The 22260-nt window shown below is 38.6% G+C and overlaps 1 protein-coding gene across 1 annotated transcript in view; it reads right to left on the minus strand.

Annotated features, from left to right (window-relative positions):
• Positions 1-22260, minus strand: part of ABI3BP (ABI family member 3 binding protein) — a 286106-nt gene that overhangs the window by 51992 nt on the left and 211854 nt on the right. Inside the window, 6 exon segments of the mRNA XM_052643965.1 lie at positions 6176-6250; positions 8759-8824; positions 17642-17719; positions 19926-20006; positions 20809-20856; positions 21441-21500. Of these exon segments, the coding sequence (XP_052499925.1) occupies positions 6176-6250; positions 8759-8824; positions 17642-17719; positions 19926-20006; positions 20809-20856; positions 21441-21500 (408 nt within the window).

A 22260-nucleotide genomic window follows, 5' to 3' on the forward strand; every position in this document is an offset into this window, starting at 1 on the left:
ACTCTTGTCTATAACCTGAAGAGAACAGATTTAAAAACTTCTTTTCCTCACCCATTTCTTAAAACATTATTCTCCAGGCCAATAATTTGAAAGCTGTTAAAATTTCTTTTCATAATATACTATGTAATGTCATCTGTGACTTGTACTTCATTTACTTTCTTTCTGGTCTTACTGTATTGGCTTAATACTCTACTTCTATTTTCAATGGAAGGGGTAAAAGTAGGAATCCCTACTTATACTCTTGATGTTAGAAGAAAAACACTCAGACTGGAAACGAGATGTTAGCTGTAGGTTTTTCTCAGATGCCCTTTATCAGAGGGAAGAAAATTCCTTCTATTTCTAGTTTTCTGGGAGTTTTCAACGTGGATGGTTTTTGAATTTTGTCTCATGGCTGATTTTTTATTTATTGAGATGATCATATGGTTTTTTTCCCCTTTGTTCTGTTAATTGGTTCAGTTCAGTTGCTCAGTCGTGTCTGACTCTTTGCAGCCCCATGGAGTGCAGCATGCTAGGCCTCCCTGTCTGTCACCAACTCCTGGAGTTTATTCAAACTCATGTCCATTGAGTCGGTGTGCCATACAACCATCTTATCATCTGTCATCCCCTTCTGCCTGCAATCTTTCCCAGCATCAGGGTCTTTGCCAATGAGTCAGTTCTTCACATCAGGTGGCCAAAGTATTAGAGTTTCAGCTTCAGCATCAGTCCTTCCAACGAATATTCAGGACTCATTTCTTTAAGATGGACTGGTTGGATCCCCTTGCTGTCCAAGGGACCCTCAAGAGTCTTCTCCAACACCACAGTTCAAAATCATCAATTGTCCGGCACTCAGCTGTCTTTATAGTCCAACTCTCACATCCATACATTACTACTGGAAAAAGCATAGCCTTGACTAGATGGACTTTTGTTGGCAAAGTAATATCTCTGCTTTTTAATGTGCTGTCTAGGTTGGTCATAACTTTTCTTCTGGGAGCAAGCATCTTGTAATTTCATGGTTGCAGTGAGCCCCCCAGATAAAAGTCTGTCACTGTTTCCATTGTTTCCCCATCTGTTTGCCATGAAGTGATGGGACCAGATGCCATGATCTTAGTTTTCTGAATGTTGAGCTTTAAGCCAACTTTTTCACTCTCCTCTTTCACTTTCATCAAGAGGCTTTTTAGTTCTTCTTCACTTTCTGCCATAAGGGTGGTGTCATCAGAATATGAGGTTATTGATATTTCTCCCAGCAATCTTGATTCCAGCTTGTGCTTCATCCAACCCAGCTTTTCTCATGATGTACTCTGCATATAAGTTAAATAAGCAGGGTGAAAATATATAGCCTTGACATAATCCTTTCCTGATTTGGAACCAGTCTGTTGTTCCATGTCCAGTTCTAACTGTTGCTTCCTGACCTGCATACAGATTTCTCAGGAGGCAGGCCAGGCAGTCTGGTATTCCCATCTCTTTAAGAATTTTCCTTGCTTTGTTGTGATCCACACAGTCAAAAGCTTATGCATAGTCAGTAAAGCAGAAATACATGTTTTTCTGGAACTCTCTAGCTTTTTCAGTGACCCAAGGGACGTTGGCAATTTGATCTTTAGTTCCTCTGCCTTTTCTAAATCCAGCTTGTACATCTGGAATTTCACAGTTCACATAATGTTCAAGCCTGGCTTGGAGAATTTTGAGCATTGCTTTGTTAGCATGTGAGATGAGTGCAATTTTGTGGTAGTTTAAGCATTCTTTGGCATTGCGTTTCTTTGGGATTGGAATAAAAACTGACCTTTTCCAGTCCTGTGGCCACTGCTGAGTTTTCCAAATTTGCTGGCATATTGAGTGCAACACTTTCACACCATCTTCTTTTAGGATTTGAAACAGCTCAACTGAAATTCCATCACCTCCACTAGCTTTGTTCATAGTGATGCTTCCTAAGGCCCACTTGACTTCACATTCCAGGATGTCTGGCTCTAGGTGAGTGATCACACCATCGTGGTTATCTGGGTCATGAAGATCTTTTTTGTACAGTTCTTCTGTGCATTCTTGCCACCTCTTCTTAATATCTTCTGCTTCTGTAGGTCCATAACACTTCTGTCCTTTATTGTGCCCATCTTTCCATGAAATATTCCCTTGGTATTTCTAATTTTCTTGAGATCTCTAGTCTTTCCCATTCTATTGTTTTCCTCTATTTCTTTGCACTGATCACTGAAGAAGGCTGTCTTATCTCTCCTTGCTATTCTTTGGAACTCTGCATTCAAATGAGTATATCTTTCCATTTCTCTTTTGCCTTTTGCTTCTCTTCTTTTCACAGCTATTTGACAGGCCTCCTCAGACAAACATTTTGCCTTTCTGCATTTCTTTTTCTTGGGGATTTCTTGATCCCTGCTTCCTGCCTTCCATATAATGTCATGAACCTCCATCCATAGTTCTTCAGACACTGTCTATCAGAGCTAGTCCCTTGAATCTATTTCTCACTTCCATTGTATAATTGTAAGGGATTGTATTTAGGTCATACCTGAATGGTCTAGTGGTTTTCTCCACTTTCTTCAGTTTAAGTCTGAATTTCGCAGTAAGGTGTTCATGATCCGAGCCAGAGTCAGCTTCTGGTCTTGTTTCTGCTGACTATATATAGTTTCTCCTTCTTTGGCTGCAAAGAATATCATCAATCTGATTGGTGTTGACCATCTGCTGATGTCCATGTGCAGAGTCTTCTCCTGTGTTGTTGGAAAAGGGTGTTTGCTATGACCAGTGTGTTCTCTTGGCAAAACTCTATTAGCCTTTGCCCTGTACTCCAAGGCCAAATTTGCCTGTTACTCCAGCTATTTCTTGACTTCCTACTTTTGCATTCCAGTCCCCTATAATGAAAAGGACATCTTTTTTTTTGGTGTTAGTTCTAGCAGGTCTTGCAGGTCTTCATAAAACCATCCAACTTCAGCTTCTTCAGCATTACTGGTTGGGGCATAGACTTGGATTACTGTGATATTGAATGCTTTGCCTTGGAAATGAACAGAGATCATCTCTCGTTTTTGAGATTGCATCCAAGTACTGCATTTTAAACTCTTGGTGGCTAGGATGGCTACTCCATTTCTTCTAAGGGATTCTTGCCCACAGTACTAGATATAATGATAATCTGAGTTAAATTCACCCATTCCAATCCATTTTAGTTTGCTGATTCCTAAAATTTCGATGCTCACTCTTGTCATCTCCTGTTTGACCACTATCAATTTGCCTTGATTCATGGACCTAACATGAATTAGGTCCTATGCAATATTGTTCTGTATAGCATCAGACTTGACTTCCATCACCAGTCACATCCACAGCTGGGTGTTGGTTTTGCTTTGGCTCCATCTCTTCATTCTTTCTAGAGTTATTTCTCCACTGATCTCCAGTAGCATATTGGGCACCTACCGACCTGTGGAGTTCATCTTTCAGGTCCTGTCTTTTTGCCTTTTCTTACTGTTCATGGGGTTCTCAAGGCAAGAATACTGAAGTGGAAATTACACCAATTTGTTTGAATGTTAAGACAAACATCCTTTCCTCAGGTAAATATCATTTGGTTGCTATATGACAAAGAGATGTCCCACCTATATCTCCAATCAAGGCTCTCCTCAGCTGAGGCTGACCCTGAAGGAGCTGACAATGGGATGCTGTCTGCTGACCTTACTCCTTGCAGGTGGTCAGTCTGTTCTTCCCTGAGGGGGATCCCAATAGAGAAACATGAGAACATAGAACGTGTGCTACACATTTTGACTGGGGACGTTAGTGGAGCAAGGAAAGGGAAACAGCAAGCTCAGCTTTGTTTATCTGTGCCCACCAACCTATTTCTATCAGCAACCAACTAATTAAACTGAAGAAGTCCTGGTAAAAGGTCATCCTTTCAAAGCTAAGTTAGGTGAGTTATTACAAGGCTGACTTTATCTACACAAGAGGGTAACAGATGTCAATTTGTATCCCAAGTAGCTCTGAAAAAAATTTTATGCTACTGATAAACTAAGGCATGATCATGCTCTGTTTTCTCCCCAAAAGACAATTAACATTTTCCTAGTGAGAATCGCTGCTTGCTTATACTGAAGGTTAATGGCTTTCAAGTTCATCATAGCTGCTTGTTCTTGCATTTGCTCTGCTGACATAAATGCTTTCTTTTATTTTTACTTAGATAAACTCTGGGGAATTATTTTGAATATTCAGAAGGTGGCGTTGTTCACAGCCAGACTGTACGTCAATATGAGACACTATGTACTGCCTGGTCCCACTTGGGAAGAATAAAAGGAACAGCTGAGCACAGATAAATATTGGAATGCTTTTTTGCTTTTCATGAATCAGGAATTTATAGTATCTGTCTCATTAATTGAAGGAAAGGGAATTCCTAGAACTTCAGACATTGTAATAACCTAGTACAAAAACACATACTAAAAAAAAAAAACTAAATCATTTTTAGACTGAATATGTGTCTTCAGATGGTATTCACATCTTTCTCATTAAGGAACAATTAATTATGGGTTGATTATATATACATATATATGCATTAAACAAACTATAATGTTTATACACTTTTACATAAGCAGGCACAAGATCTGCACTATTTAAAAAATACTTCAAGGGAACAATGCAATCCCATATTAAGGCATTTATTAACTACCATTTATCCACTGAGTGAGTTGAGTGAACTTTTATCACTTATTTGTCCTAGTTATCTATATGATATCCCATAGATGAGACTGGGGCAGGACAATATCATTTAATCAAACTGAATGATTTGGAAACATTAATATGCTTGTAACCAGGGTGATCATTTGCTACTTGCTTTTCTCATTTAAAAAGCTTCCCTGGTGGCTCAGACGGTAAAGCATCCGCCTACAATGTGGGAGACCTGGGTTTGATCCCTGGGTCGGGAAGATTCCCTGGAGAAGGAAATGGCAACCCACTCCAGTGCTCTTGCCTAGAAAATCCCATGGACAGAGGAGCCTGGTGTCCATGGGGTTGCAGAGAGTCAGACACGACTGAGCGACTTCACTCTTCTTGTGATTTAAATATCATATTCCAGGTTGCTAACAGATGTGGATCTTTTAAAAATATTATAATGGCACTTATGAAATTATAAGCTTCAAAAACAATTGATAATTGTCTCAAAGACCAAACCTATATATGAAAATTTGAAGTTTTCCCTAATTTTGAAATTAGGGGAAAAGCTATCTTGATATTTTAATTCATACTTAATCAGGATATTTTTAAAAATTATGACTATATATTGTAGTTTATTTAGTGGACTGGGCTGAGAAAAGTAGAAAACTATTTGTTAATGTTTACAAGCTCAACGTTCAGAAAATGAAGATCATGGCATCTGGTCCCATCACTTCATGGGAAATAGATGGGGAAACAGTATTAACAGTGTCAGACTTTATTTTTTGGGGCTCCAAAATCACTGCAGATGGTGACTGCAGCCATGAAATTAAAAGATGCTTACTCCTTGGAAGAAAAGTTATGACCAACCTAGACAGCATATTCAAAAGCAGAGACGTTACTTTGCCAACAAAGGTCCATCTAGTCAAGGCTATGGTTTTTCCTGTGGTCATGTATGGATGTGAGAGTTGGACTGTGAAGAAGGCTGAGTGCCAGAGAATTGATGCTTTTGAACTGTGGTGTTGGAAAAGACTCTTGAGAGTCCCTTGGACTGCAAGGAGATCCAACCAGTCCATTCTGAAGGAGATCAGCCCTGGGATTTCTTTGGAAGGACTGATGCTAAAGCTGAAACTCCAGTACTTTGGCTACCTCATGCGAAGTTGACTCATTGGAAGACTCTGATACTGGGAGGGATTGGGGGCAGGAGGAGAAGGGGACAACAGAGGATGAGATGGCTGGATGGCATCACTGACTCGATGGATGTGAGTCTGAGTGAACTCCGGGAGTTGGTGATGGACAGGGAGGCCTGGTGTGCTGCATTTCATGGGGTTGCAAAGAGTGGGACACAACTGAGCGACTGAACTGAGCTGAACAGGGACTTTTGAAATTTTGATTTTGGAATGATTTACAATTTTCAGTTCTGTGAACTTCCAAAACTAGTTATACTAACTTCCAAAACTAGTTATACTAACTTCCAAAACTAGTAAAAAAGAAATGGAAATCTGAATTTAACAAAAATTTAAAAACTGAATGAAAATATTTGGAGTTTGATAGGATCAAAAGGAAATAAATTTGTGATCATTACCTGCTCCTATTCCATTCCCTCTGGGTGTCCCACTGGGTCTGGGTCTACTGGGTCTTGTAGTTGTCTTATTCAGAACTATAATAAAGTGGGAAATAAACAGTTTAGACTGTTTTTTTAGTTGAACATTTGCAGTCAAGGAAAATAAAGCTTCCCAGAGAACTGGAACTCATTTAACTAGCAACAAAAACGATGACTTACCAAAAACTAATGTTCACAATACAGAAATCACAATTTTGGTATGAAAATCATAGACTTGAATTTGAGACCTGAGTATATACTCTGAGGTGATCTGGTCTAAGTGGGAAATAGCTTGCTTTATTTATAAGCACTAGATACATTTCAAAATGTGCTTCCCTAGTGACTCAGACAGTAAAGAATCTGCCTGCAATACAGGAGACCTGGGTTTGATCCCTGGGTTGGAAAGAACCCCTGGAAAAGGAAATGGCAAGCCACTCCAGTATTCTTGCCTGGAGAATTCCATGGACAGAGGCAAATGGTGACTATAGTCCATGTGGTCGCAAAGAGTGGGACACAACTGAGTGACTAAACTTTCACTACTTTCACATTCCAAACTGGGACTGAAGAAGGATCAGGACTACATATGCCCAATGAAAACCCCAAACGTGGTGTGTGTTTATTGTTAAGGCCTTAATTCCTAATACGTAAGTTGGTGGTCCTTTTGGAGGAGTCTCTAGGTACATACGCATCCTTCCTCATAATGCTGGTGTAAGTCTCATTAAACACATGATATGATAAAACTTTTGAAATTTCTCTCCTGCTCTGTTGAGAGTCATAATATTACCAAAACATTGAAGTCATCTGTCTTAGTCTCCATGTAGCAGAGTTTTTAAGGAAAAGCACTAAGTATATTGCAATTAAGAGAGTGAGCTCTGGAGCCAGACTGCCTGCCTTCGACTGCACTTCCTAGCCCTCTTTAAGCCTTACCTTCCTCACCTAGCCTCACAGGAAACATGGTAAGCACCCACTCACCATTAGGCTTACTGTTACTGTTTCCTTATTTTGTAGAAAGGTTTAGTATAACCAATGACACATCAAGTTCTCAACAGTTATCATGATACAAAAGTCACATGGAGGTTTGTTTTTTTTTTTTTTTTTTTTTTAACAAAGATTTCTGCACCTGTTACCTTTAGGAGTTGCAGGATTACTCAAAAAACTCCATAAACCAAAATATATATATGTATTTGATATTTCTTCCATGTGCCCAGAGAGATGTTCATCAGGAATGGTAGCTTATAAGCCATTTTGACACTTAGAACTTTAAGACTTCTTAGAATCACAGAGGAGAAAAAAGACAGAAAACATCAGAATCTCTGGTCCAACTTGTATGTTAGACTAGGAGTGATTTACATGGATCAAATTAACCCCCAAGTTAACTTTCCCTAACAAGGTTCAGCGAGGGAAAGCCTAGATCTTTTGACGACTTTGGTCATTTTAAAGCATTTTCTGGGAACTCCCTGATGGTCAAGTGGTTAGGGCTCAGCACTTTCATTGCTGGGGCCTGGGTTCCATCCCTGGTTGGGAAACTAAGATCCTGCAAGACTGCAGAGTGGCCAAAAAATAAAAGGTTTTTTTCCAGTTTAACTATCATTTTACTTTTGATGAATACAACCTGTAAAATATGTGTTTGCTTGTTTTTATATGAAGTGAAAGTCGCTCATCGTGTCTGATTGTTTGCAACCCCATGGACTACAGACCGTGGAATTCTCCAGGCCAGAATACTGGAGTGGGTAGCCTTTCCCTTCTCCAGGGGACCTTCCCAAGCCAGGTAAAAGTATTCTTGCAGAACAAGAGCCTTTCATACTGGAAGAAATCATCTTTCCTTAAAAAACAACATTTGAAACAAAATACATCATAGCTATTGCTAATGTAATCTCTATAATTGCTATGGAAAAGCAAGGAGGGCGAGAGAGTGTATGTGTGATTTAGGCAAAAATGCTATTTTCAAAATGATGTTATATTGTTAAATTTCCATAGTGGTCTCTGAATCTGCTTATCCTTAAAAAATTTCAGTCAAGTCTTGTCGCTTCCATGGATTCATAATTACCTCTCCGCTTACCCACAAGGATCAGAATTTTGTATGTCATTTATTTCAGTTTCAGGATATATAGTCGTCATTTGGTCCTTTGGCTGTTTCAATACATTCATTTTTTGGTCATGCTGCACAGTGTGCAGGATCCTAGCTCCCCGATCAGGTATCAAGTCTGCACCCCTGGCAGTGGAAGCTTGGAGTCCTGACCACTGGACCACCAGGGAAGTCCTCAATACATTTTGTATCTTCTTTTTTTCAGTTAAGTGTTAGTCACTCAGTCGTGTCTGACTCTTTGCAACCCCATGGACTGTAACCTGACAGGTTCCTCCATCCATGGGATTTTCCAGGCAAATTTACTGGAATTTGCCATTCCACTAGGTTGCCATTTCCTCCTCCAGTGGATCTTCCTGACCCAGGGATTGAATCCAGGTCTCCTACACTGCAGGCAGACTCTCTCCTGTCTGAACAACCAGGGAAGGATATCTTCCTAGGTATGTTGATTATTCCGATCATCAGAAAGAGGAACAACTTACCAGGTCTGAGGTGTGGTTTGTCAGGTGTTCTGGGCCTCATAGTGGTAGTATACACTCTGTGTGGTGCTGAAACAGAGGAAACTCAGATTTAATGACCAACACTCCCAAACCCCAAAATGGAGATTCAGTACTCTCCAGACCAGCAACTTATGCACTTTGCATGGAAGCATAAACAATATTATTAAACCTGCAAGTATGCATTAGAGCATTGATGCTAAAGGAAAACGCATGTTTAGTTGCTCAGTCGTGTCCCATTCTTTGTGACCCCATGGACTACAGTCCGTCAGGCTCCTCTATTCATGGAATTCTCCAGGCAAATACTGGAGTGGATGGCCATTTCCTTCTTCAGGGACTATTCCTGACCAAGGGATGGAATCTGGGTCTCCTGCATTGCAGGCAGATTCTTTACTGTCTGAACCACCAGGAAAGCCCAATAAAGGAAAATAAAGCAAGTGAAAATATTCATGACTGGAAATTAAAGATGCACATAGTCAAAGTAAGGTAAGGATTAGTCACCAATTAGTCCATGTTTTTAAGGGCATTTATTTCACCACTTGGTTGCTTAATATGGTAAACATAGAAGTCAATCATCTAACCCTCCATCCATCTATGTGTCTGTCCATCTGTCCATCCATCTATCTATTTGTATTTCTCAACCAGAGTCATTGTGGAGCAGTATTTTTCTAAAGAAGACAAGTAATCATAATGGCAAAAAGAAAAATGTTTCTCTATCAACTTGTCTTACCTCATGAACCCTGGAGTGAATGAATACTCACTTAGTGCCATTCATTAAAGCTTTGTGTGTTAGTTACTCAGTCATGTCTGACTCTTTGCGACCCCATAGGCTGTATGAAGAGGCAAACAGATAGGACACTGAAAGATGAACTCCACAGGTCGGTAGATGCCCAACACGCTACTGGAGATCAGTGGAGAAATAACTCCAGAAAGAATGAAGAGACAGAGCCAAAGCAAAAACCACACCCAGCTGTGGATGTGACTGGTGATGGAAGTCAAGTCTGATGCAGTAAAGAGCAATATTGCATAGGACCTAAATTCATGTTAGGTCCATGAATCAAGGCAAATTGAAAGTGGTCAACAGGAGATGACAAAAGTGAACATCGAAATTTTAGAAATCAGCAAACTAAAATGGAGTGGAATGGGTGAATTTAACTCAGATTATCATTATATCTAGTACTGTGGGCAAGAAATCTCTTATAAGAAATGGAGTAGCCATCCTAGTCACCAAGAGTCTGAAATGTAGTACTTGGATGCAATCTCAAAAACGACAGAATGATCTCTGTTCGTTTCCAAGGCAAAGCATTCAATATCACAGTAATCCAAGTCTATGCCCCAACCAATAATGTTGAAGAAGCTGAAGTTGAATGGTTCTATGAAGACCTACAAGACCTGCTAGAACTAACACCAAAAAAAGATGTCCTTTTCGTTATAGGGAACTGTAATGCAAAAGTAGGAAGTCAAGAAATAGCTGGAGTAACAGGCAAATTTGGCCTTGGAGTAGCAAAGGCTAATAGCGTTTTGCCAAGAGAATGCACTGGTCTTAGCAAACACCTTCTTCCAACAACACAGGAGAAGACTCTGCACATGGACATCAGCAGACGGTCAATACTGAAATCAGACTGATGATATTCTTTGCAGCCAAAGATGGAGAAACTCTATACAGTCAGCAAAAACAAGAAAAAGAGCTGACTGAGGCTCAGATCATGAACTCCTTACTGCAAAATTCAGACTTAAATTGAAGAAAGTAGGGAAAACCACTAGACTATTCAAGTATGACCTAAATCCAATCCCTTATAATTATATAGTGGAAGTGAGAAATAGATTTAAGGGATTAGATCTGATAGAGTGCCTGAAGAACTGTGGATGGAGGTTCATGACATTGTATAGGAGGCAGTGATCAAAACCATCCCCAAGAAAAAGAAATTCAGAAAGGCAAAATGGTTGTCTGAGGAGGCCTTACAAATAGCTTAGAAAAGAAGAGAAGCTAAAGGCAAAGGAGAAAAGGAAACATATACCCATTTGAATGCAGAGTTCTAAAGAATAGCAAGGAAAGATAAGAAAGCCTTCCTCAGTGATCAATGCAAAGAAATAGAGGAAAAGTGTAGAATAGGAAAGACTAGAGATCTCTTCAAGAAAATTAGATACACCAAGGGAACATTTCATGCAAACATGGGCACAATAAAGGACAGAAGTGTTATGGACCTACAGAAGCAGAAGATATTAAGAAGAGGTGGCAAGAATACACAGAATAACTATACAGAAATGATCTTCATGACTCATATAACCACGATGGTGTGATTACTCACCTAGAGCCAAACATCCTGGAATGTGAAGTCAAGTGGGCCTTAGGAAGCATCACTATGAAGAAAGCTTGTGGAGGTGATGGAATTTCAGTTGAGCTATTTCCAATCCTAAAAGATGATGCTGTGAAAGTACTGTGCTCAATATGCCAGCAAATTTGGAAAACTCAGCAGTAGCCACAGGACTGGAAAAGGTCAGTTTTTATTCCAATCTCAAAGAAAGGCAATGCCAAAGAATGCTCAAACTACCACACAGTTGCACTCATCTCACACACTAGCAAAGTACTACTCAAAATCCTCCAAGCCAGGCTTCAACAGTACGTGAACCGTGAACTTCCAGATGTACAAGCTAGATTTAGAAAAAGCAGAGGAACCAGAGATCAAATTGCCAACATCTGTTGGATTATCGAAAAAGCAAGAGAGTTCCAGAAAAACATCTACGTCTGTTTCATATGCTACACCAAAGCCTTTGACGGTGTGGATCACAATAAACTGTGGAAAATTCTGAGAGAGATGGGAATCCCAGACCACCTGACCTGCCTCCTGAGAAATCTGTATGCAGGTCAGGAAGCAACAGTTAGAACTGGACATGGAACAACACACTGGGTCCAAATCGGGAAAGGAGTTCGTCAAGGTTGTATATTGCCACCCTGCTCATTTAACTTATATGCAGAGTACATCATGAGAAATTCTGGGCTGGATGAAGCACAATCTAGAATCAAGATTGCTGGGAGAAATATCAATAACCTCAGATATGCAGATGACACCACTCTTATGGCAGAAAGTGAAGAAAGAACTAAAAAGCCTCTTGATGAAAGTGATAGAGGAGAGTGAAAAAGTTGGCTTAAAACTCAACATTCAGAATACTAAGATCATGGCATCTGGTCCCATCACTTCATGGCAAATAGATGGGAAATCAAAGGAAACAGTGACAGACTTTATTTTGGGGGGCTCCAAAGTCACTGCAGATGGTGACTGCAGCCATGAAATTAAAAGATGCTTGCTCCTTGGGAGGAAAACTATGGCCAACCTAGATAGCATATTAAAAAGCTTTGCTAACTTTGCTAACAAATATCCATCTAGTCAAAACTATAGTTTTTCCAGTAGTCATGTGTGGATGTGAGAGTTGGACTATAAAGAAAGCTGAATGCCAAAGAATTGATGCTTTTGAACTGAAGTGTTGGAGAGTCTCTTGAGAGTCCCTTGGACTGCAAGGGGATCCAACCAGTCCATCCTAAAGGAAATCAGTTGTGAATATTCATTGGAAGGACTGATGCTGAAGCTGAAACTCCAATACTTTGGCCACCTGATGTGAAGAACTGACTCATTGGCAAAGACCCTGATGCTGGGAAAGGTTGAAGGTGGGAGGAGAAGGGGACGACAGAGGATGAGATGGTTGGATGGCATCACTGACTCGATGGACATGAGTTTGAGTAAGCTCCAGGAGCCGGTGATGGACAGGGAAGCCTACTGTGCTACAGTGCATGGGGTCACAAAGAATCGGACACAACTGAGTAGCTGAACTGAGACTACAGCATGCCAGGCTCCTCTGTCTAAGGAATTATCCAGGCAAGAATACTGGGGTGGGTTGCTACTTCCTTTTCCAGTAAAGCTTTAGGGATGAACGTAAATGACCTCTGGGTCCTGTTCATCAAAGGAGGGTGAGAAAGATCAAATATTTATAATTTGAAGAGACCAACATGCTACCTTGTTACTTTCTGCTCCTGTTATCCAGGGCCTGACACAGTGAGAACCATTAATGATGACTAGTCAAACACCTTTAAAAAATGAGTAACCATTGTAAGCAGGAAAACTCATGAGAAATTCAGCTGAAATATTTTTGGTCCCTAAGCTTTTTTCCTTTCCTTTTTTTTTAAAAAAAAAAACAAAAACAAAAAACAAAGGTTATGTTTTTAATTTCCATTTCTAACACAGACCAGTACTCTGTAAATGTGTGATTTTGTTCTTTCTTCTTTCTTTATATATTTGGCCACATAGCATGCAGGATCTTAGTTCCTCAACCAGGGATTGAACACTAGTTCCCTGCAGTGGAAGGGTGGAATCTTAAGCACTGAACCACCAGGGAAGTTCCTCTATAAGTTTTTATTTATTTTTTTTTATTTATTTTTTTTTTTTATATTTTTATTTTTTTTTAATTTTAAAATCTTTAATTCTTACATGTGTTCCCAAACATGAACCCCCCTCCCACCTCCCTCCCCATAACATCTCTGTGGGTCATCCCCATGCACCAGCCCCAAGCATGCTGTATCCTGCATCAGACATAGACTAGCGATTCAATTCTTACATGATAGTATACATGATAGAATGCCACTCTCCCATATCATCCCACCCTCTCCCTCTCCCTCTGAGTCCAAAAGTCCGTTATAGACAGCTGCGTCTTTTTCCTGTCTTGCATACAGGGTCGTCGTTGCCATCTTTCTAAATTCCGTATATATGTGTTAGTATGCTGTATTGGTGTTTTTCTTTCTGGCTTACTTCACTCTGTATAATCGGCTCCAGTTTCGTCCATCTCATCAGAACTGATTCAAATGAATTCTTTTTAACGGCTGAGTAATACTCCATTGTGTATATGTACCACAGCTTTCTTATCCATTCATCTGCTGATGGACATCTAGGTTGTTTCCATGTCCTGGCTATTATAAACAGTGCTGCGATGAACATTGGGGTACATGTGTCTCTTTCAATTCTGGTTTCCTCGGTGTGTATGCCCAGCAGTGGGATTGCTGGGTCATAAGGGAGTTCTATTTGCAATTTTTTAAGGAATCTCCACACTGTTCTCCATAGTGGCTGTACTAGTTTGCATTCCCACCAACATGAAAAGATGCTCAACATCACTCATTATCAGAGAAATGCAAATCAAAACCACAATGAGGTACCACTTCACACCAGTCAGAATGGCTGCGATCCAAAAATCTGCAAGCAATAAATGCTGGAGAGGGTGTGGAGAAAAGGGAACCCTCTATAAGTTTTTAAAGTGTGCATCCATCCTGGAATGTGTCTATCCTCATCTTCCCTCCTCTGCCTGCCTCAACACACCACATTGCCTCCTGCCAACAACTTTCTTGGTAATGCTTTAGCTAAGACTGGAAAAAATTTTTGTGCAAACTTTGTAACTAGATTACACTGTTTCAATGATTTTGTTCACATCTTGAGTGGGTATTTATGTAACCATAAATCAGCAAATGCCTTGCCTACCGCATTAAAAAAAAATACACCTGCAAAACATATTATAATTTAGCTCATTTATAAACTTCCAATGTGAAGACTGATGAGCAGAATTTTGCCAAACTTCAGGCCAAAAATAGCAGACATGTTCTGAAATTCTCTGTAGGTTTAACATGGGACTTTCAACATGTAATAACTAGAGTGAACAGAGGAACTGATGTTATTTTTAAAAAAAATCAGTTCTCACACACCCTAAAATATGTGGTGATGACTTGCAAATGTTTTTCTTCAATTTTCTTTGAGAGTAGTAGGGTTCCCTGTCAGTTGAATATACTTCAGCTCTCTTGTTAATTTCTTCAATATTAGATTGTCCTTGCTTTAAGAAATATAAAGAATCATGGCTCTATTACTATCATTCTAGAATGTATATAAATTTTAAAACTTTAGAAAAGAAACTTTGAGCAGAACACAGAATAATCAGTACTACATTCATTATTTCTAAGCCACAGGGTCAGAATTGTTGTTTTTTTTTTTTCTTTTTTTGTAGTCTTTACTTATATTTTGAAAGAACTTTTCATAAAGGAGTTGAAATATAACAAGTTTAGGCTGTGAATTACATATCTTATCACTAGATAATACAGGGCCTTGAGAAAACTGCTTGAGGGTTTCAATTTTAAATTAAAAAATAAAAGACAAAGACACATTGTGAGGATGTAATATTGTAAATATCATCTCAACATAGGTTTTGGTGACTGATAATAAAACTAATTTTAAAAGATAGCTTCATATCTAAAGAGTTTTATAAAATTGTTTAAAAAGAATACTAAAAATAACATAAAAAATAGACAAACAGGGATTATAGGAGAAATACCTTTAAGGACCTCTGTTCTGCCCAGTATTGGGGGAGGGAAAGAAGGGTACAAATTTCTCTGGGTGGCATAAAGATCAGGGGGCTGAAATAAATAATCAAAATGCCCCCTGGTAGAGGGACTTCCCTGGTAGTCCAGTGGCTAGGATTTCATGATCCCAGAGCAGGGGGCCCGGGTTCTATCCCTGGTCCAGGAACTAGATCCCACATGCCGCAACTAAGACCCAGCGCAGCCAAATAAAGTAAGGATTAAAAAAAAAATGTCCCCAGGATGCCTCTGGCCAATGGATTTCTACCATGGCTTGAGATAAGAGGAGCAAAGGAGAGAAGCTTGAATATGTCAGGGTTTCAAATAGAGCTGCAGGAAATTGTCTCCGCAGACAAAGAAGCAGGAATGGCAGAGAGGGATGGTGCTGGAGATCCTACTAGCACATTCATGCTGTAGGTTTTAGGCATTAATTTTCTTTGCAGCACTGGGGCTTTACTGCTGAGGGCCCAGAGACCAAAAAGCACAAGGTACATGAATGGGTGGAGTGTGAAGATCAAGAGGAACAATTGCGTTCTCACAGCATTTCTCAAGCTGCTGTGTGCCGTCTTGTGCATCTCATGCCTACTGTTAGAAGCACAACACGCTAAAAACAATGCAGTGGATCAACGTCCTCGTCCACATGCTCAGGCGCGCATTTATGAGGGTTGGGTCGAAGGCTGATCTAGGACACACAGGACGGTGCTGTTACTAAAGCTTACCCTCTACCCCCAAGCAGGGTTACTGGCCTGGGTCATGTTGGAAATGTATTCCTGGTGAGCGCCCTTTAAAGGTCCTTGGCACAAGTCTAGAAAAGTGTGGATCCCAGAGCCATATAGGTTAGGTTAAGGATCCTCAGAACATAAGAAAATGATTAAAATGCAGTACGTTATATAAATATGTTAAGATAATTCATCGAATGGTATCAGATCTTGAAGATACATCCAATCAATTGTGAAATTAATTTATAAAGCCAAGTTCTAGAAGCAATTTGATAAAAATATTGATATTCCCATTAAAGTAAGAGGAAGCAAAAACAAGAAAAAAACATGCCTATTATCTTTTATTCTCAATTCTGAAATTTACAAGTCTCTAAAAGCTGAAATCTTTTTCTCATTTGGCAATACAACCTGAAGAATATTTATCTTGTTTATTGTCAATACATATTTTGCTGTAAAAACATCAGTGTGTTTGATTATGAGAATCCAGCTATCTTCTATTAAGCCAGACATTAAAGAGGTTTGCAAAAACATTAAAAAATAAACATATAAAGATCAAGATGGGGTATGGATGCAATAGGATTGAACACCTGCTGTTAATCTCTGAAACTGATAATGAGGGTGTGGGAAGACTGATGTTACACTAGGCTCCTTACTTCTTGCATATTTTTACTGCATTTTAAGGAGCATTTTATGCTCCTTGCATATTTTTTAAATAAATAAAAGTTAATACACAGAAAGGTAATAAAGTAAATAATAAAATTAACATTTACGCCATTATAAAAATGAAACAAATTCAAAACACTTAGAAAATTTACAAGAACTACCCTACACCATAGTGAGTATTCTCAGTCATGTTCATTTAGAATAAGTACTGCTCTACTTATTATAAAATATATCCCTTAAAGGTACATTTCTTTTATTATCATTTCCTCTTTTTGCTACATTTCTTCTACCAATCCCTCCCTCCAGTATAACTGACAATTGAGTAAACTAAATTTGTCCTGCAGCGCTTTAAAATTTATTTGCTCTCATTTTGGGGGGGCTTCCTTCCACATGCTAGAGGTAGAAATGGGCAAATGAGGGTTATTAAGGGGAAAAAAAAGGAAAAGAAAAAAAAAAACATGAAAATACTGGAATCTGCAACTCCTAAGTAAGAAAGAAGTATATAAAAAGGAAAGATGTCTGAGAGCATGAAGATGTGAGAAAAAGCTTTGTGTAAGTGAGTTGACTTCCCAAAAAGCAGAAAGAAGAAATAATATAAGGAAACCCCAGAGCAAACCTTCCTGGATGTTTTAATATTAATTCATCATTAAAAATGATTTTCTTGTTACTAGTTTCCTTTCTCAGGCTGCAATATCAATGAGTTCATCAAGTTTTGGAGATAGGACAAAGAGGAAAAGAGGTAAAGAACGCAGGAGGAGAAGGAGGAAGGTAACACAGATTGTTATTTATCAGATCTGGAAAGTGAGGTGAAAGAAGGTAACGCAAGGAAAAAAAAATAGGAGCTTACGTTCTTAGTCATTATCATCAACTGCAAAGAACACTAGCATTCAAAAGCAAAGCTCTAACTAAAGAGACTGTCTTTCCTACATTCAACTGGTAATCATATAACTATTACTACTTGGCTCATGTCCTGTACCTATGAAGTGAAACAAATTTAAACTAACTCACTGTGATGAAAATTCTGTTTCTTAAAGGAAAAGTTTCTTCCTGCTTAAACAAAGAAGGAAAAGCTACTATCCAGAGGTAGGAAAATAGCTTTACCCTGAGTCGTCTTTGCCAATTCAGTCATTCGTGGAATCTTCGTTGTGTAGAGTTCTTGGGTAGACTGGTCTGTTTCTGCTGGGGAAAACACAGTAAGATGAATGGCTTTAAATAAATATCATTAATGAACAAGTTAAGAAAAACAACAATAACAAAAAACCCCACACTCTTTTTTTCCCCATGCAATGATAAAAGGGTAAATTGTATTTATAACTATGCCTAGTGATCATCTTATTTTAAAGCTACTGCTACATTTTAATAACTCTGATTTATTATATTTACTGTCTCCTTAAACTTTTATATTAATGATTTTTATAGGATCTCCAAAAGCTTTTAGTTCAGGATCACTGGTTAATGATATTGGACATGGCTATACTCTTGGATATGCCTCGTGTTTTATGTGTCATTGCCTTCATGTTTCCTTCTGTTTCACGAGCTTCACAAGTTATTTAGGGGAACTGGAAAAAATAGATCATAGAAAATAATGTGCATTGACACCACATAAGAATAAATATTCTATTTATCTCACATGAAAATCAAAGTTTATTGACATACAGACACATTACTCCTAACAAAATAAACACTCCTATATTATCTTGAAATAATTACAACATCATACTGACAGAGCAAATTATACTGTTCACCTTGCCACATACTGGATCCAAGGAAATATTTGGTGAAAATAAATATGCTGTCATCTTATTTTCTGCCTGTTTTATAATCTAGATTCTGCTCATAGATAATTGTGATAGTTGGCCCAATAAACTAAGATATAGTGAAAAAAAAAAAAGAAGCAAAAACCTCAGAAGTGGAACTTAGATAATTAACATATTCAGCAGTGGTTCTTGATAAGTACTTTTGACTTCCTCTCATGGGTAATGCTGACTTTGAGGCCCTAAGCTATAATAGATAAATATTTGGCAATTAGGATATATTCGCTCATTCAGTTTTAAGTATTTTCCTTCAAAAAGGATTCCTTTTAAAATGGGATCAGTGACTTTATTTCACACACAAAGAATGGGTTTACCTGAAAAGGGATGAAGGGAGGAAAGAAAAGCCACTGATTTAAACATAGCCACGTGGGATGTGGTGTGGACAGGGCAGAGGAACCAACAGACACAAGCTGGGAATTCTTGCTTTCCTGTTCACATTCAGCCAAGTCGCAGGCAAACGAGGGTTTCCCACACAGTGAAGACATTGATGCCGAACTCCTCAAAAGCATGGCCGGCTCATTCCAACCAGTCTTCCTGATTCATCCATCCACCTGTGTGTCTCCAGGCCACCCACATGTTCATCAGATGAGTCTGGCTACCATTCTCTGTATGTGCCTCTTCCCCATCTCTCTTTAACCTGAAGAGCCCTTCATACCTTTAACTCTCATTCCAACTGGAAGACCTAGCATACATGCCACTTCTTCTGTGAAGCCTTCCCTGATACCCCCAGGTAGTTTTCTTGTTCAATGTGTCATTCATTTCTCTACGATCTCATTGTAATGTATAATATGAGAGTGAATTCCAGGAGCTCTGACAACTGAGAATGTGGGTTCCAGTTTGGCTCTGATGTTAGCTCTACAGTTTGGCCAGATTTTTAAAAATCTTTCTATGCCTCAATTTTCTAATCTGTAAAATGGGACAATAGAATCTACACCACAAACTTGTAATGTGTCTTAAATTTAAAAATATGTGTAGAACACTGGGTAGCACAGAGGAAGCACAGTTATTGCTAAATCCTGTCTTTGTATTAGATGGTGATCTCTCCAAGGTAAGTACTTACCTTTAAAGCAGTTGCATTTTGGGATTCCCATTGCTTAGCACTGCACTTAACACTATAAGATATTCAGATTTCAAAAATAAAATTTTTCTTCCCAAATGCAGTTTCAAATATGGAAAAGGCAACAAGAAAGTATAGCACTGATATACACTGGGAAGTTTTTTTTTTTATTCTTTAATTGGAGGGAAATTGCTTTACAAGGCTGTGTTGGTTTCTGCCATACAACAACGCAAACCAGCCATAATTATACATGTATCGGGAAGATTGTTTTTCCTGAAATTTTGTTAAGATGTTTTAAAACATTCTCATCTTGTATTGGAAGTCAGCATAAATATTAGAAGGACAAATACACAGTTAATGTAAAAGAATCAAGTTAAATGGATATCTTTTACAATGATAAAAAGAGATCCCCTATTGTTTGGAATACCATGAACACACCGTATGTATGGCTACTTTAAGGGCAATTCCTAAAATGTTAAGTCCTCATTGGGCTGAATATCAAAGCAAAATTTACCAAGAGTGGTTTGTAGTTCCTCTTGACTAGTACTTGGTGAAATCATAGGAATCAAAGGGCTGCCTCGTGTCTCTAAAGGAGCTGAAAAGACAAGTAAGTACCAAGGCTGTCAATCTTTAGATTCAAAAGCCAGCAACCAGCCAAAATTATATGACATGAGATTCTGTTACTTGAAATACAAAAAGGCAAACATTAAGTGGGTCATGGAAAAGAAAGTTAAGTGTGCATGGAACCTGTGGAATATCAGATAATGGTTCTCAACTGTTTTTTCCCCCCACCTGGATAGATAATAAACAACATTCAGTTCTTGACACACTCCATGACCATGCCTGGTTAAGATGGGTATGGTTTAGACATGGTTCTAGGTCCGTCAGCTGCATCTCTCCCCTCCAAGAGAGCACACAGGATCACCCAGAGGAGAGGATATCATCTCTGTAGCAACCATCTGGAGTCCATTCAAATCTATTTTTAAAAATAAACCAGTGGCAAATTTTAGTATTTTGAGATATATAATAATTACTTGACAGAGCCTTCCACAGCATGCTAGTGTGTTGTTAAGGCCACAACTGAGAACCATTAAGCCAGCAGAAATGTTAATTATATGGGCATGAGTAAGGTGGGGTCATTTTGAACACAGATAAATGAGGTAGGTGAGGATGAAGGTGGTAATGAGCATTCTTAAATTGGTCTTCAGAGCAAACCTTTAAAACAGTGAAACCACTGCCTTTCTATTCTGAAAAGGGTAAAAATAATGAGAATGAGAATGAAACAATGAAGAGGACTGAGAAGGGAGGATGTTTCAATGTGATTGTTTGAGAAAGACCTGCAATCTTGATGGCAGCCAGGAAAAAAATTAGAGTGGGTCAAATGGAAAAACCATTACCTAGAGTTGTCTCTGGCAGATGGATTCTAAAGGTAACAGGTTGCAGAACTAGGCCAAAAGCAAACCAAAAAATATATTTATGAGAATTACTACCTCGCAGAGCAAACTAGTTTCTGTGTCTCTACAATGCACCCATCTGAACATTTAAACATTCGCATAGAGAATCAGAATAAATATAAGAAAATTCTATATATCAGGTGACACCCAGGGAACTTAGTTTAGCTAAAACTTTGAAGTTTTCATTCACTGTCACTATGAGGAAAATTTGGGTAGGCACCCATATTTTTTATTTAAAACTACATTCACATTTGGATGTAGCTATATTTACATCCTGAAAAAAGGTGAAAATGGTTGACTCAGTTAATAATTATATCTTATAGCTTTAGCATGATTTCCTATTCAATAAAAACACTTTCAGGGAAAATACACTAATTATACCCTATTCCCTCATGGGGGGAAATATGTCAAGCAGATGGCATGATTAAATCTTCCTCTAAAGAAATACACATTTTCTATCTGAAATTTTCTCTGAGCTTCTTCTGCATATCACCCTCATTACAAAAATACATTTGCCTCAAGAATATTTTTTTGAAAAATACACTTCCTAACTGGGAGAATAAAAGTTCATTTACCAGGTTCGCTCTGAGAGACTTCGGGGTCTGGCTTATGGGGAAGGAGCACATCTCTTGGAACTGAAAGAAAAAGATTATGAAACACTGTGTATTCTAAATGCCATACCTGGAGTGAAACTCAACCCGCAGATATAAAACTCTGGGAAGCATGAATGAAGTAAAGATATTTTCACAATGGCTAAAACACTAAGGCAAGAAAAGGACTGTCTTTCCAAAATGGAAAAATGTCAGTGTATTAGGGAAGGTTCTAGTGGCAGTAAAACAAAGTTGGTCCTGGTTCATTTTGAAGATTCCACTGAGGGGGAAAAAAAGGAAGAAGAAACTAATTTAATTAAACATAAGAAGGTTATCTCCCTAAGTTATCTTCAAAATAAGAAGTCAGCTTTTGTCTGAAGTGTTTAGCTGCCTTGTGATATTCCTGCTAAAATTCCACCAACAGAAATAGAAAACATTATTTTAAAGAAATGGGCTGAAAATAGGGAGAAACGGCAAGAGAAGCAAAACTCTTGAGGATCTAAAAAGAGAACAAAACTTTATTCTAAAAGGCATGATAGTTGTAGGGAGAAAAATAGAGCAAAAGGAATCAGCCACTCTTGAGAAGACACCACAGGTAAAGTTGATGAGAGTGCTTGTTAAGTAGTAAATGTTAGATAAAGGTTGCCATTTTTGTCATTCTTAGTGATGTGGCTTCTAGTATAATAAGTATTAGGGCCTCCTGGCATGAAGACAAGGGAGACAAATGTATGTTAAACTACAGGCCTACTCATATTCAATTCTGATCTGTGGTATATTTTTAATACCTGTGTCCAGTCTACTTTGG

The sequence above is a fragment of the Budorcas taxicolor genome, chromosome 1 (assembly GCF_023091745.1).
Source record: "Budorcas taxicolor isolate Tak-1 chromosome 1, Takin1.1, whole genome shotgun sequence".
Classification (NCBI taxonomy): Eukaryota; Metazoa; Chordata; class Mammalia; order Artiodactyla; family Bovidae; genus Budorcas; species Budorcas taxicolor.